We start from the raw sequence: 16,821 nt of genomic DNA on the forward strand, positions 1-16,821 counted from the left end.
AGAAAATGTGGTTTGTGGGTCCGGATTGTTTCTATTTTGTATTTTTTACATATAATTATTTTAAAATGCTATTTCAATATGCAATTTTGGCAAACAGAGTTACAGAGGCAGTTGATATTATTGTGTCAACAAAATCATTATACTTTATATGTAATGAAACTGTGTTTTTCAATTCACTTTTGGAACAATTTTAGAAGCAAGTAGCGTCAAGTCACTGTGTAGTTCAGACAGTAAATCTGAACTCTGCCATCTATTGACGGTATGACTTTGGGTAAATTATTTAAGATATTGAATCTTTAATTTTCTAATCTGTAATTTAGGGATAAAAATTGTACTTCATAGGATTGACTTGAAAGTTAGAGGAGGTAAATCACTTAAACTCTTAGCGTAACATCTAACCCATGATAAACACTCCATGTTAAGTTAGCTGTTGTTTTTTAACGTAATTATCATATTGCTGATTTTAATCAAATGCTCTAATGGGTTTTAGGTACAAATAATAAAATAGCATGCAGGTTTACCTCAGTAATGTAAAACTTCCTTTATATTAAAATATGTATATTTTAAGTAACTCAAATCAAACAGAAAAATAGTCATTTTTTTCTTACCAAACAGGAACTAGCATTAGACAGAATTTCCATATGATAAAGGGCAACACATAAAGCAACCTAAATTATCTTCCCAAGAAATTTCATTCTTTCTATAGTTGTTGCCAAATTGCCAGGTTCACTATCATGCAGATCCCAAATACTATAGTACTCCATCTTCAAAGTTCTGCCAGTATATGGACAATAACCTTGCCTCTGTTTTCCATTTGCTTTTAACATGAGCTAAAAACTTCCAAACTACTTTTCTCAATACTAATTATGAGCAAAATGAATCATGAAAGGGGAAAGTACAAGCAATATAAGAATAGCACAGTCTACAAAGTATTGCTTTCTTATTCTACCTTATCTAATTTAATTTCCAATTTCTCAGATCTTTCCCCCCAAAAAAACACTAACAATGTATCCAAATGGAAACCGTCAATCTGAACATTGCTACAAACAATAGGCAGAAAACAACAAATACATTAAAAGAATCAGTAGTGTGACTATCTTTTGTCTATTCAATGGAACTCTTAAGTTGATGGAATCACATGTTTACATATGAGAAGTCTATAACCTCTTTCAGTAGCTCTCTTTTGGAGGCTGCTGGTGATCCAAATTAGATTAGGCCAGATTAGAAAGAGTGTGAGTATTCCAACCAAGGTGTTCCATGAAGGTCCTAGAGGAGAAATGATTGCTCTTCCTCCATTATGCTCCCTCCTCCCATGCCCTTGCATTTCAGGGCTGCTGACTTAATGAAATATAGGAGTATCAGGCTGCATAAGGAACAGCCATGTTCATTTTGTATGGACAACTGATTTTCTACCGTTTGTGAACTGCTTTGGTAAGGCTGCTTTTCCTGGTGTTCTAGTGAGCAGGAAACCAAGAGAAGAAAGTCTTTCTGAATCCCTGTGATTCTTGGGCTCCAAAACCAACCAACCAAACAAAAACCTTTGCAGAGGCAAAATTTATAATGATAGCAGCCACGATTTTTGAAACCCTTAGAATATCCCCAGCACAGAGATAAGCACTTGAAAGTCCTTATCATATTTAACAACTCCTTAAAGTATTATTATCTTTTAATAAAATGGAGATAAGTTTCTCAAGGTTACACTCTTATTAAGTGATCTATTGAGTTTGAATTTTGAAGTTCTCAAGAAAGCAATAAGGCTTCTGACTACTTTATTATCCTGCTAGTCACTTACGATTGGATAGTAATATTTTGGGCACTGTTACTAGAACTGGGGAAACAGTTGTGAATAATACAAAGCAAAACCCTGACCTCCTGTGACTCCTATTATAGCGGACGGTAAATAGGCACATAAATTAAACAATGTAATCCCAGATAGGAAGACATCCCTGTTTGTCGAAGCCCTGAGCTTAAAGTTTCTGAGGGGCAAGAACAGGCCATGTGACAGAGTACAAGGTAAAAGTCCACAATGGCTTTTTTTCCATTCTACAGAATAAGTAAATTAAATTCAAAGAACATAACTTACTGAATGGCTTTTTGATTCTGAAGTTCATACTCTTTTATGTTATACAGCTTTTTTAATAATTAATGAAAAATTGTTTACTTTATTCTTTTTAAAAATTATCCCCATCTCTTTCATGTAAGACCTTCTTGGTTTTTGACATCTTAATGTTTCATTAGCAAATGTTAGCAGCATAATATCCAGTCACTCTGTTTTTTTCTTTTTCCTAAATACTAAAAATATACTACAGTTTTGAGAGTGTGCTTTGACTTTCTTCTCGTATATGTCTGTGGGTATGATCTAGAAAAATAAACTGTCTATAATAATGGAAAACCCAATTGTGAAATATATTCTGACTTTTGGGAAAAAATGCTATTTATTTCTATTTTCTATTTCAAATAACAAAGTTTTAATCTATTCAAATAATGATATAATTTTCAAAATGTATTGTCATTCTATTGCCATGAAAATTTAGGTATGCTTAAATTAAATAGCACATATGATGAAATTCACTATTCTGAAGTTGCATATTTATAAAATATATCCGTAGGAATAAAAATATGCATATTTAATGTGGATTTGTAGCTTTATATTTTTTATATCTTAAGTCCAAATTATCTAATTCAGTTACTGTATTTACTTTATATTTTCATACCTGGGACTCTTCTCCATAAGCCAGTAATAGCAATGACCTTATAGCAGAACAGGTTAATGTTAAAGCATGTCCATTATTTCTTGCACTATTCTGTCCACATTCAAACCGTATACTCTATGTAGAAATGCAATTATTTTCAATTCACTTTTGGAACAACTGGAAATGAGATGCAGCTAAAATGGACATATTTGAAACATTTTGGCACGATCTCACATTATGGAATAAGAATGTTTTCACTTCTCACGACATTCAGTTTGAGAGGGATGGATTTTTATGTTCACTAATTGATTAAAATTCGTTAATTTGGAGATAGACTCAGTGAGTATGACCCAATAAAACATTTAAGAAAACCTATAGTTCTCACGTCTGTTATCCCAGCATTTTGGGAGACCAAGGCGGGCGGATCACGAATTCAGGAAATCGAGACCATCCTGGCTAACACGATGAAACCCCGTCTCTACTAAAAATACAAAAAAAAAATAGCCGGGCGTAGTGGCGGGCGCCTATAGTCCCAGCTACTCAGGAGGCTGAGGCAGGAGAATGGCGTGAACCCGGGAGGCGGAGCTTGCAGTGAGCGGAGATCCGGCCACTGCACTCCAGCCTGGGCGACAGAGCGAGACTCCGTCTCAAAAAAAAAAAAAAAAAAAAAAAAAAAAAAAGTTAAATAAATAATATCTAATGTTAAGCTGAAGGAAGCCTGGGATACAGACCATAGAATAGGCTGTATCTCAGGACCATAGTGTATAACAAATTTACAATGACTAAATGAACGTACCGCGAGTTAAGAGAGCAAGGGTTATGCTGGGTAGGCAGTGAAGGGTGTGCTGTTCAGGGAACACTAGATGACTGCTTTTGAACTCAGTCCTTGTCAAACCTCTGACAGTGCAGTATTGCCAGGTTTTAAATCAATGAAAAGTCAAAGTTCCAATATGTCAAAACACGTACAACATCACGGTAATTAGTAGAGCAAACTCTATAGGTTTCCACGTAGAAATTCATTAATAGCTGTGTTTAAATATGGTTTAAAGATTAATCATGTGGGAGGCTGAGGCAGGAGAATCGCTTGAACCGGGGAAGTGGAGGTTGCAGTGAGCCAAGATGGCACCACTGCACTCCAGCCTGGGTGACAGAGCAAGACTCCATTTCAACAACAACAACAACAACAACAACAACAAAAGATTAATCGTGCACAATTTTCAGAGAAAAGTTATAGCTTAAAGAAAAACTATACTTGCTCTAATTGAAAAAAAATATGAAGAAACTGGAAATGAGATAACAGTTCACAATACTGTTTAAATATATTCAGATGTGATCTAAGAAAAAAATGAGAATTTTGGTCATTTGTACTGAGAAGCAGAAATACAAGCAATAACAGGTTATTTTAATAAGTTAAATTTGAATGCTTTGATCTACCAATTGGATAGAGGTTATTTTTCTGAACTTTATTTGGAACCTATGGCAAGTACCTACAGAAGATATCATTGTTTACATAGTTCCAAATATGCAACTTGGCTTTTAAATTGTTTAGGGTCAGTGTCTGAATGTTAGCAAAGATGTTCTTTAAAAAAATAAATAAAATAAAATAAAATAAAAAACAACAGCATTTTCTCTTTTTTTCTATAAAAGTTGGATAGATGTCATATGCTCTCTTTTCTGTGGAAAAAAGATGAAGCCTTTTGTCTAGGTTGTAAGAGTGAGATTTGCTCTGCTCTCTGATTTTAAACAGTAATTAAAATATAATTTGTAACTAATTCCAGTAAAGTTTATTTATTTATTTTTTTTTATCTAAAGGGTTCCACTTTGTTTTTCCAAGAATCATTACGAGTAAGAGTCATTGCCTCTCAGGGCTTGGCAAGCCTTAAAGTTATGTCTCTTTCTCTTTTCCCCTCCCTCTCTGTTCCCTTTCTTTTTATCTCCTGCTCTGACTTGTTCCTTTAATTGGTTCTAATATAAAACTGAAGTATATCTGGTGAATACTGTTTTGTGTTCTCTGTTTCTAATTTAAAGAATGGATGAGTGGCAGACTTTTCTCTCTCTAAATAAAAAATAACAAACAGTATCCTAAATCAATTTTTTGTATGGTTCTTGGTTTTTATTAGGGTGGGTCAGTGACCCTCAATTACCAAAGAAGGAGGAAAAAAATTCCCATACTGAGTAAGCAAGAATAACTACAGTATCAGGAACTGGGTTAAGAAACAGAAAGGATCTGCTAATAGATATTTTTATACACAATGAATGATTTTCTGTGAAACATCAGCTCCTCTAGGAATTGTTTTCGGGTTAGTTGGACGAAAGCTAATAATTTCTATGCCCCTGACTTCACAAGAACATGATTCATGAACCATTCAAATTCAGTATTTTCTGGGGTGACCCTATTCTTCCTTGGATCTAGCTGCAGAGTCTTTCATCTTGTTTTACACAGATGCTTCTACTGATTTGAATTTTAGAGTCTTAGTCTAATGCCTTTCTTTGTTGATGGAGACGAATAAGGCCAGACAATCTTAAGGGACATGTTGAAGGTCACAGATAAGACATGGGCAAGTCTGTCCTATATGTTAGCTTCAAAGTCAGTTCATGTCTTCATTCCTTAAAAGTTTATTGAGCGCCTGCTATGTGCAAGATCCTATGCTAAGCCCTGAGATGTATAAAGAAACAAAGCAGAGGTGGCTCCTGCTCTCATAAAGCTAACTTCATAAAATTATTTTCATTAATTCTAGTGACATGTCCGGTAGATAATTCTGTGGAATAAATGTTAGACATATCTAAATTCAAAGACTAAAAATTCCTTAATATTGATTCAAAAATGGAGTAAGCTACATGTTAGCTTCTGGTCATAAAAAAATCTTATTACTTTTGACTGATTTACTTAACCATAGTTTTTCCTATCGTAATTATATTATTAATTTGGCTACAAAAATGTTCAATGTTTACTTATTTTTTTACATGAATAGTTTCTTTATAAACATGGTCCATTTAAAACTAGAACCTGAACTATTTAATTTTGTTTTTAAAGATCTTACTGATATAACATACCTACCAGAGCTAAATATTTATATTCAAACCTTGTAATGGACTAATAAGAAGTGAGAACAATGCCAATCATAGATAACATTTTTTGAATCAGACACTCTATTAACACTACATCTCACTGATAACCCTGCCATCATCTCAGTCCTTATAGCAAATCTATGATGTAGATACTAATATGATCTGCATTTTTAACACACACAACTGAGGATTAGAGAAATGAAAAAACATGTTCCATGGTACCCAGCAAGTAAGTGACAAAGTGGAATTTGAGACCAATTCTGCCTGTCTAAAGAACACTCTCAGGCTGGGCACAGTGGCTCATGCTTGTAACCCCGACAGTTTGGGAGGCCGAGACAGGAGGATCACTTGAGGTCAGGAGTTTGAGACCAGCCTGGGTAATATAATTAAACCCCATCTCTAAAGAAAAAAAAATAGTTAAAATATTATCTGGGTGTGGTGATGTGTGCCTGTAGTCCTTGCTACTTGGGAGGCTGGGTGGGGGAGGATTGCTTGAGCTCAGGCGTTTGAAGCTGTAGTGAGCTATGATCGTGCCACTGCACTCCAGCCTGGTGACACAGTGAGAGCCTATCTCTCAAACAAGAAAGAAAGAAAGAACACAGTCTCCTGTAATCACATCTAGACATACAGAAAATATTTAAAATGCTATACATGAGTTTTACTTGAAGACGGTTTCTCATGTTTTACCTAAGGCCTGAGAATTATAATAATAAAGGAAAATTTGCAGTTTTGCTTCTTTCTTTTCAAATTCATTTTTAAAGATTTGTAGAGTCAATTAAAATAAGTGAACTAGAACACAGATCAGGAGAAATCTTGAAAATGTTACTTAATTAATTAGAAAATAAGTAAAATTAGGTGTAAGACTAGACAATCTCTTCACTGCTTATGGCTTATAATTTCTATCTATTGCAGTTTTACCCATCATTGAAGCATTTGCTTCAATTAGAGTATCACCTCAGGAATCTTCAGATTCTATGATTTAGAATGGTTCTTTCCTTTCTCAGTGTCCCCCAGGTCTTTGTATCTCCAGAATAACACTCATTGTTTTGTTTTGTTTTGTTTATTTTACTTTGTATTACTGTTACATATGAGTATTTCAGATGACTACATAAATGTATTCTGAGTGCCTGTATGATTGATATAGTCTAATGAAAAAATTAGTAACTCTTACTACTTATTGAGGGGCTCCTAAATGCCAGGTCCTATATGAGTCTACTTTGCCCAGTATTTTAAATAACATCATGACCCATTATAAACACACACGCGCACACACACACACACACACACATCCCTGGGGCTTATTTAAAGCAAAATCAGGCTAAGTCCATACTATTAGCAAATAGACATGACAAGTTTGGAATACATCCCGTGTCTTAATCATTATCTTATACTATCCATTAAAATTAAGTTGTGCCTCAATTCAGGTTCATACCTCTCATACTAACTCACCATTGAAAAATTCTTTTTTTTTTCCTTTCAGTTCACTATATGGAATAAACAGTTAATTGTACTTTCAGTAAAAACTTCAAGTAGAAGCAAGGTAATTATTTGAAAAACGTATTTTTTCTTTTATGTAGAGGTCAAATTTTATATTGGCAAGACACTCATTTCCTTTAACAAAGTTTTGCCTATGTAGCATGTTATACATCTTGTTTAAAAGCATGGGCATTTTAGCAAATAACAAATGCATGTATTTATTGCACACAGTAATCTTTATTTTTAAAAAATATTATTTTTCTAAAAAATTGGCCTATTTATATGTAAAACATGAGAACAGTATTTGGGAGAACCAAATTTCTGGCCTCTCTTTCGGAATGAGGAATGTGCCTACAGGTTGCATCCTTAAAGTTAATAATTTAGTAAATATATACACAATATCATTTTTAAAAAAGCACTTCTCCATAGATGAAATAAACATTCTCTGATTTTAAATTTTAACCCTTCAATTAAAATTTAAAATTAGTTGTGAGTGTCAGTTGAATAGTATTTGTTCTTAAATAAAACATACATAAAGACAGATATAAAAATATTGAACATGACTTTATTCCAATTCTTTATCAATAAGAAATACAGCTTACGTGTGTAGATTAAGCTTGCAAAATACTTTGACAGATACCAACTTCCTTGATATGGAGATTGTATATTTTGATTAAAAAGTTAACTCTTTCATTCTAATCCTCTTTACTAAATTACTGTTTCATTCGTAGATTCTTGGGCTTGGAAAGAGCATTAAAGATCCTCAGGTCCAGCTATGAACCCAGGATAGAAAAGCCATCTACTTCAACTTTCCTGATAGGTTAACAACTAATTTCTGTCTGAAAACCCTGAGTGACAGGAAGGCAGATGGCAAGGTTCATTACATTTTGTTTAGTTATATTCATTTTTTTTATTTTTTAATTGAGCTATTTTTTTTCTGTTTGTTATTATACCAACTGTATTCTTAATTATAGTAATTTGGATTCTTGAAGTCATACATTGTGCCTTATATATTTTGTCTTTTTCTGGCTTAATGCTCCTGGTATGGTACCTTGATGCCCTGATCAGTTGGTATTTTCTTCAGTTTCTTCACTTGATAAGTTAATTTTTATGATATCTTGCTTTGCTCTCATATAGTGAGCCAGGTGAATAAGTGGTCTGATTAGAGATTTAAAATTGAATACTGTACATTTGTTGGTATCATTTGGCTTGCAGTATTGTTTTCACTTGGCAGCTCTACTCTTATCTAATTAGTTCACAGCAAGCATTTTCCATTAAATCTTAGACTCTTTCACATGAAGGAACATAATTAATTTTGCATTTGACTTTAGGAAATTGGTGCAGGACTTTACTTATCTTTACTAAATTCCAACTTGTTTGGGACCGTATGACTTAGAATTCTAGAAACCATTGTCCTCCCTGTAGCCACTGGTTTTGACAGGCAAATGTAATTGTTGTATTTCCTACCTTTATCCTCTTCAAAAATTTAATGTGCTTGGATATTTCGACTTATAACATGCAACATAAAAAGAGATCATTTAATCTGAAGACTCTCAGCTGTATTAGTTTTTAATTTGCAGAGATAGTGGTCTTCCAAATGTTAATTAAAATTTTACCCTATATCTACTATCATTAATTGCAATTCTGGAAATATTACAATGAGTAATTCAGGAAGATTTCACTGAGGAAGTGATGCTAAAATTTAGATCTGAAAGATAAATACATTTAATTAGACTAGGGAGGAGGCAAAGATAACAGGCAGGGCAAGTTAATGATTTTGGTTTTATATGAATTACAATGGAAAATCTAAAAATTTTAAAGCAAAGAATGGCAAAATCAGATCAATATTTGATCTAAATATTTGAAACTATTATTCTGGCTGCCTTGTTTAGAATTAAATGAAGAGAGAAAGTGAATTTACTGAAGCTAAATAGAACAAGACTGCTGGTGATGGCAGTAGTGATCAGCAAATGGAATAGATTAGAAGGGTTTCAAAAGGTTAAGTTCACCAGGTATAAGGAAAGAGTGACAGAGAAGAAAAATGAGAGAAATGTATCATGGATCACTCTTAAATTTCTGGCCAATGTAATTGGATTTCTGGTAGTGTCATTTGTAAAGATGGGTCACTCTGGAAGAAAACCAACTTGGGTTAGAAGGAGGTAGATACTATGAATTTGTTTTGAACATGTTCATTTTGAGATATTTTTGAGACGATGTGTTTCAAGAGCCATAAAAAGATATATACCCTTTGACCAAGAAATCCCAAGACTCTGGGAATGTAGCCTGAGAAAACAGTACAAACTATGGGAAAAGTTATAGTTGAAAATGTCCATTGCAGTGTTTTTTAATTGGAAAAAATGAAAGCAATGTTAATACTCAGAAATAGAGAATTTATATAACAACTTTTGTACACTCACTAAATGAAAAATTATTTAGCTGCTCAAATGGTTGTTTAAAAACTGCTTAGTAACATATAAAGTGCTAATTATATAATGCTGTTATAAAAATAGTTCAAATATTTAAATGCTATAATTAAAGCTGTAGAAACAATATGAAATAAAACTAGAAAAATATAAGAAATTGCTTAATAGGATATTAAAATTATAGGTTTATATATATATATATCTTCTTTGTCTAAAATTAGTAGAAGAAGGAAGTTGGAGGAAGGAGGAAGAGTAGGAAGAGGAATAAGAAGAAGAGGAGGAGGAGGAGGAAAAAGAAGAACAAGAAGAAGGAGAAGGAGAAGAAGAAAGATAAAAGAGAAGGAGCAGCGGCGGCGGTAGCAGCCACAGGAGGGGAAGGAGCAGAAGATGATGACAATGCTGATGAAGATACAATGAAACATAGCTACTTACTCTTGTCACACTGAATTCTATAATTATTACTAATGATCAAAATTATGAAAATCATGTGAAGGCATAAAATAATGCATGCATGACTTAGAATTTAACTTTCTAGAAATTTAAAATTGATTGTTGATTGCTTTGTTCAAAAAATTGGAGCTGACTCTTCCTCCTCAAAAAGGAGTGAATTACAAGTAAAATTGAAAGTACAGTCACACCTTTTTAATGATGATCCTCCAAACCAGGAAAAACCCTAAACAAAGTGTATTTACATTATATTTTTGATGACATATGTTAAATGCCATTGTTATTATTTGCACAAAATTCCAGTTTCTAAAATGGACACTTACTCTGTTATTAAAATTGGCCAAAAGCTAAACACACAATTAAGAAGGCCTATAATATTTAACAGTTCCCAAAGCAAATACAGTTAGGTTTGTATATTAGTTTGGACTCCTTATTATATGTCTTCACTTTTATATGCCTACTAATTTTGTGAAATTCAGGTTAAGATATTTCATCAATCTCCTCTACATATTTTACAAAGCTGAGATCAACTTAATTTCAACTTATTTTAAACATTCAACTTATTTCAAACATTATAAATTATCTATATTTGTATATTTTGTCAGACATGACATAAATATGCACATGATGGGGCATTCACCCAACACATCTAGTAATTTTCTTAAAATATTTTAAATTTACTTACTTGAAATAAAAGAATATGCCAAGCGAGATAAGCAGTGATGCAATAGATAATCCATGTCCAATTATGGTCAGGTAAAACAAATTTAGTGCAGTCTGTAATTTGTATAAACAAAAAAATTTGGTTCATATCAATACTATAAGTATCTATAATCCTACATATGCATAAGTTCAAATTCAATTTAATAAACTATATTTTTAGAAATATGTGATCTCATAGCCTTACAATGATGAGTTTGCAAACCAATAATACTTGAATGCATCTGGAATGAAGAATACCTATCCAGTGAAATTATCAAAATTTATAAGTTGTATGCCTTTTTATTTTTAAATATTTTTTTAAAAAATTAGAAGTCAAATATTAAATCTATAAGGCAATACTTTTATTGATCTAGATTATATACTATATGAAACTAGTATTTTATATTTTGTGCACCTTCAAACAAATGCTACATGATGATTTGTTTTGTTCAGATTTAAATGCCAGATAAAGGTTTCTTTTCCAACTGAGTTGCTTTTTCCTTGGCAAATTTGAAGCTCAGAGGCAAATCTCAATTTGTTAACTTAGAAGATTCTATGATCTGCACAAATGTGTTCTTTCTCATGGTTTTCACTTTTTTATTTTTATTTGTCTGTATTCCATTTATTTGTAACCTACCACTTTATTATGTATTTGTATAATTTTCTTCCAATTCTTATCTGAATAAGCTGGGAATATACTATTTATAAACATAACGATAGCTGGTAGTTATCAAGAGCTTACTATATGTTAATCTTTTAAGTATTTCCCTTATGTTAAATCAATCCCTCTGAAAATAATGAGGACGGAATCTATTCTTACCCTCATTTCATATATGAGGGGACTGAAGCAGAGAGATGTAAAATGGCTTTTTTAAGGTCAAACAGCTGGTAAGAAGCAGAAAGAAGAGATCAGGTTTTAGGACTCACAGTTGTAATCACTGTAATAAACTGCCTCTATTAGAAACACATGCAAATACATGCAAACGTTTTCTATCGAAACTATATTATAGTGCCAAAGTGTAATTAACCTTGACTCCCATGTGTAGTGTTTAAGGATGCGATCGTTAATGCGAGTGACCTAAGAGCCAGTCAGAATGAGAGCCTTCTGCTGAGGGAGAGCCAGGACACTTTAAACCCTGCTGGGCTTATCCTGTTTACTTGAGCGCAGTTTCAGAGGTCATTCTAGAAATTCCACTGCAAATGAAAGATTTTCCTTTTCTTACACTTTTAAGGTGTGTTTTCTTTGGAAAATTTGAAACGCTAATACTGAAACATTGACTTGTAAATTACACTCTTACCTAACAGGATTGCTTTTTCAGTGTAATGACAAAATCAGTAATAATTTTTTCCACGGATATATTTCTTCATTATTCTTCTCAAATTATATTATGAAAAGATTTTATAAGGGAATGGAATAATGACTTTATTTTCTTCAATACAGTATTGGACAAGCAAGCTAACAAGCTGTTTAAATAGATAGTGTAAGTTAAATTTCAATTCAGAATTATGACATACCTTCACTTTCTCGTGGGTGTTAACATTACACTGGGTGTAATTTGTCCATGTTCTGTTGCTTGCTGGATGTCTAAACCAGTTTCCATCTTGGTCACAGATCTTTGTAACTTTTTCTTTAAAATTAAAAAGAAAAAAAAAAGGAAAAACAGTAATTTAATTAACCTCGGGCTTATTAAATAGATGTCAAGGACATATGTAGATACATTTCTGCTTTTACCTGATGGATCAAAGTCCTGAAAGTAATCAGGGCAGAGCTGCATTGATTCAGTTCCTGCTGCAACATTGTTCCAGCAGAGCCATCCATCCCAGGTTCTGTTGCAATAAACGCCTTAGTGGGGAAATAAAAATTAGGGATAATTAAATCCCTCTACTTACACATGAAGACATAGTCTTAAAAGTGGTTTCACACTGATGTGGAGTAAAGGCTATCTACTGAAAATGCAGATATTATATAAAAATCTATATATAGAAATTATTTGACTTCCCACCAAGTAATATTATAATAATTTGTGAATTAAATTCTAAATTCAATTTTAAAATATCTAAATATATAAAGTTTAGATTTGATTTTAATTGTCAAAGATAGCTATTTGTTTAATAAATCAAATGGTCTTTGCTAGTTGTCCTTAGCCATAATGTAGTGATTAATTAGTGTCCCTATGCTTAACATAAGAAAACAATGGGAAATTAGAAACATGTTTCATTTTAGAAACTATATTCTCAGGGCAAGCTGTTAGTATTTTCTGAAGCAAGCAAATCAATATTCCACTATTTCCTATTATACCGTTGTAACCCTGAAAGATACCTATTTAGGCCCCTTCACCAAATTCTAGCTCTTCATTCCTTTTCTTTTCAAATAAAGTAGAATGTTTAATAATCTCACATTTTTCTCCAAAATTAAAGAAGGAACTTCTTACATTAAGATATATAGTTGTTTTTAAGGCATAGGTAAATTAAACGACCAATAGGTAAATTAAACGACCAATGTTGTAACAGTCTATAATCAAGAGTGTAATTTTCTTTTCTTTTCTTTTCTTTTCTTTTTTTTTTTTTTTTTTTTTTTTGGGATGGAGTCTCGTTCTGTCGCCAGCTGGAGTGCAGTGGTGTGATCTCGGCTCACTGCAACCTCCACCTCCCGGGTTCAAGTGATTCTCCTGCCTCAGCCTCCCAAGTGGCTGGGACTACAGGCATGCGCTACTACACCCAGCTAATTTTTGTATTTTTAGTAGAGACGAGGTTCCACCATGTTGGCCAGGATGGTCTCAATCTCTTGACCTCTTGATCCACCCACCTTGGCCTCCCAAAGTGCTGAGATTACAGGTGTGAGTCACCACACCTGGCCCAAAAGTAATTTTCTAACTTGTCAGGTAGAGATAGAACCTTGATTGCTGCATGAGATGTTTATTGTTTTTAACAGATTTGCAAAGCAATATCGGATTTTATCTAGCCCTCATGAAAATAGAACAAAATTCTGATGGCCTGTAAGTTCAAGTAAATTGAACTAAAAAACAACAATATTTTAATGTTTCCCTAGATAATGTTTTCTGCCCTGTCATTTTTGGGACAATTATTTAAATAGTTTGAATCCATATATTTCTAGATAAAATACATTTTATGGCCTATTGGAAAAAAAATTCTTGATGTAGTTTTAGAAAGCATCTCAGATATGTCCATATCACAGCTCCAAAAGAATCTATCTAATTCACTACAGCATTGGTAATGTGATAGAGTGCAAGGTGCAGAATTTTTGAAATTGTGTTTTATGGCATTTGAGTGAGATGTAAGTAGGTATTCCATGAAAAAAGTTTCTCTGGTCAAATGGATTTTAGAGACCCAAAGTTGAAATAAAAATAGCTCTTTATTGCAAGACTTTCTACGGTATTTAAAATTACAAAGTATATTATGAAACTTCAAGAAGATGTATTATGCAATGATTCCAAACTTCTTTTACCACAGAATTCTTTTATTATGAAACTTTACAAAGATATTCCTATTGTTCAACAATTAAATTTAAAATCTACTTTTACATAATAGATAGCAAGAAGGCTTGGAAGGGTTTCAACGTTAAAAATATCTAAAGAGACTTTTAAATTTTATTTTACTGTGAGTTTTACATTTGATATTTTGAAAAGAACTCTTTCTTTAAGGTTGCCAGGTAAAATATAGGACCTGTTTTTGTTTTGCTTTATCTGGCAACTCTGCTTGTGCCACTCATCTTTTATCTTCAGAATCTAGGCAAACATCTGGTGCTTAGTAGGCTCTCAATAAATGTTACCCAAAAAAGCAAAAGAATATCTTAATGAAAACAGGAGCACTTAGATTTCGTTAACTTTGCCACCAAATCTACTATGCAAAGTGTGTGTATTATGCAAAACAACACTTTTGTATTCATTATATTATTATCAACCTCCTGTCAAGCAGGTAGTTAAAAAAAGAAAAAAGAAATACACAATTACATAAACTGAAAAAGTCAACTGTCATTAAGATTTGTGTTTTTGTGTTAATATTAATACTTATTTGATTCAAATATCTTTGCACCATAAAAAGAATCATACTAAACAGATCACTGTCACATATTTTTATTGTTTTTAAAAAGCAATATAACATGATGTCATAAAATGTTCTTCAAACATAATTAAAACTGCACATATACAAAAAGGTAGCAATTAATCTATTTTTAACAATGGACCTAAGGAACTTATGATGATATAATGGGGGTAGTTTTCTTTTAAAAATATGTCAAATGCATTTACAATTAAGTAGCCATGCTTACCTTCTGCTTGTTGAATGGGGTCTTGCATAATCTTTTGGTAACATTCATACTGAGCTGTCATGATTTTATTTCTAGTAACTCCCAACTGAATTGAGTCCTCAGGACTCTCTTCTAATTCTGCTGTAACAAAAATCTAAGGGATTAAAAAAACAACATCAACTTCATGAAAAGGATTATGAAAATGTGTTTGTCAAAGGCAGTCTGTCACAGTGGAAAACAGCAAGTGCAGGGATGTACTGAGAGATAAACTGGCTCTCTGGGGAAAAATCCCCAATTTGTAGTGTTTGCTATTTCCATGGTATAAATATCCCCACCATGTCCAATTTCAAAACACCAACAAGAAGTCACCATTGGCAGAGTGGGAAAGCACAGTTGGTTCTCAGAAGCCTGTGATAGCCAGCTCCAGGACATTCCTTAATATGTGTTCTGGAATGTCCAGAGAGAGATGTCTTCCAATCTGAACCCAATGCTTTTCCTGGCTCTGTGAATGAAGGCAAGATATTGTCTGTCCCCTCTCCGTAAGCCTCTGCTTCCTTATTGTAAAATAGTATAAAATAGCATCAAGATAACAGAGGAGATATATCTGGCACGTGGAAATACTTACAATGTATTGCCATTGTTATGATACTTTGATAATCAAAATAATGGCAACATCATTTATGATGTTGATAAATAGAAATTTTTCTTGTATGCACATCAGTAATGTTTTTGGACAAGTTATGTATTTATTTTCTTCCAATATAGTAGCACTATTTTAAGCTTCAATTCTACTTTAGTTTCCATATGACTTTTTTCTGATTTATAATATGAAGCCCAAATAAACCTCTTTTTAACACTTTTAACAGTAATTTTTGCATAATTTCTATTAATTATATTCCATAAGCTGTTATCTTCCTATCCTTACTTTGTCCCCTCATTGTAGTATTTCTTTTTTCTAGCAGGAAGTTGAATTTAGTAAAGTCAAAATGACATTCCACTGAAGCTCAAGTTTTACCATTGTGTGACCACCATTTAACATTAACTCTTTCATTCCTTTATTGTTTTAATTTCCAAATAAAGATTTATGCCGTGGTAGTGCTACACAACTAATAAATGGAAATGTGGAACATCAAGAAAATTAACATATTTGAAAACCACATAAAAGTCCATAAAAGTGCATAAATCCATATCATTTTTATCCCTACTTGGAACGCGGACTCTGATTTATACACTATCTTACATGAATTCAAGAGGAAGAGTCATAATTTCTTAATTACAATAATCAGTTGCTAATCTGTTACAGAATTACCTGCAGGAAAGTAATGTTCTATGCAGCTCGCTCAGTGGAGGGTGGGAGCTGAAGTCAACTTAAAGATATCATCTAAGAAGTGCAGAATTTGGACTGCTCCTAGACTTGAAAATGTTTTCAAATACAAATGCTGACAGGGATATACTCTTGTTTGTTTGTTTGTTTGTTTGTTTTCTCATTTAGGTTTTCTGTATTCTCTGTATTGTTTCCATCTTTGTGGTGTTTGCTTGGAAACACCTCAAGAAAATTCCTGCTGCCACAGGAGTAGATAAGAGTAGGTCTCTTGGTTTCTCATGTTTATAATGAGATAAGAGCATGGTCAATATTTTATTTTGAGGTAGAGAAAAATATGGGTGATTCATTACTATAATTAAAAATAAAATTAATGTATGAAGTATATGACTCCTCCAGCAGAGCAATCTAGTTTTTGTCTTA

At 32.8% G+C, this 16,821-nt stretch overlaps 1 protein-coding gene across 4 annotated transcripts in view; it reads right to left on the reverse strand.

The window, feature by feature from the left end:
- The window catches only part of CALCRL (calcitonin receptor like receptor), a 104,768-nt gene that overhangs the window by 24,085 nt on the left and 63,862 nt on the right, over positions 1-16,821 (reverse strand). For all 4 annotated transcript variants that reach the window (XM_015110510.3, XM_015110509.3, XM_077956611.1 and 1 more), the window contains 4 exons: positions 15,099-15,231; positions 12,543-12,653; positions 12,326-12,438; positions 10,794-10,885 (listed from right to left, as the gene is read on the reverse strand). In XM_015110510.3, the coding sequence (XP_014965996.2) occupies positions 10,794-10,885; positions 12,326-12,438; positions 12,543-12,653; positions 15,099-15,231 (449 nt within the window). The remainder of the gene's footprint in view (positions 1-10,793; positions 10,886-12,325; positions 12,439-12,542; positions 12,654-15,098; positions 15,232-16,821) is intronic.

The sequence above is a fragment of the Macaca mulatta genome, chromosome 12 (assembly GCF_049350105.2).
Source record: "Macaca mulatta isolate MMU2019108-1 chromosome 12, T2T-MMU8v2.0, whole genome shotgun sequence".
NCBI lineage: Eukaryota > Metazoa > Chordata > Mammalia > Primates > Cercopithecidae > Macaca > Macaca mulatta.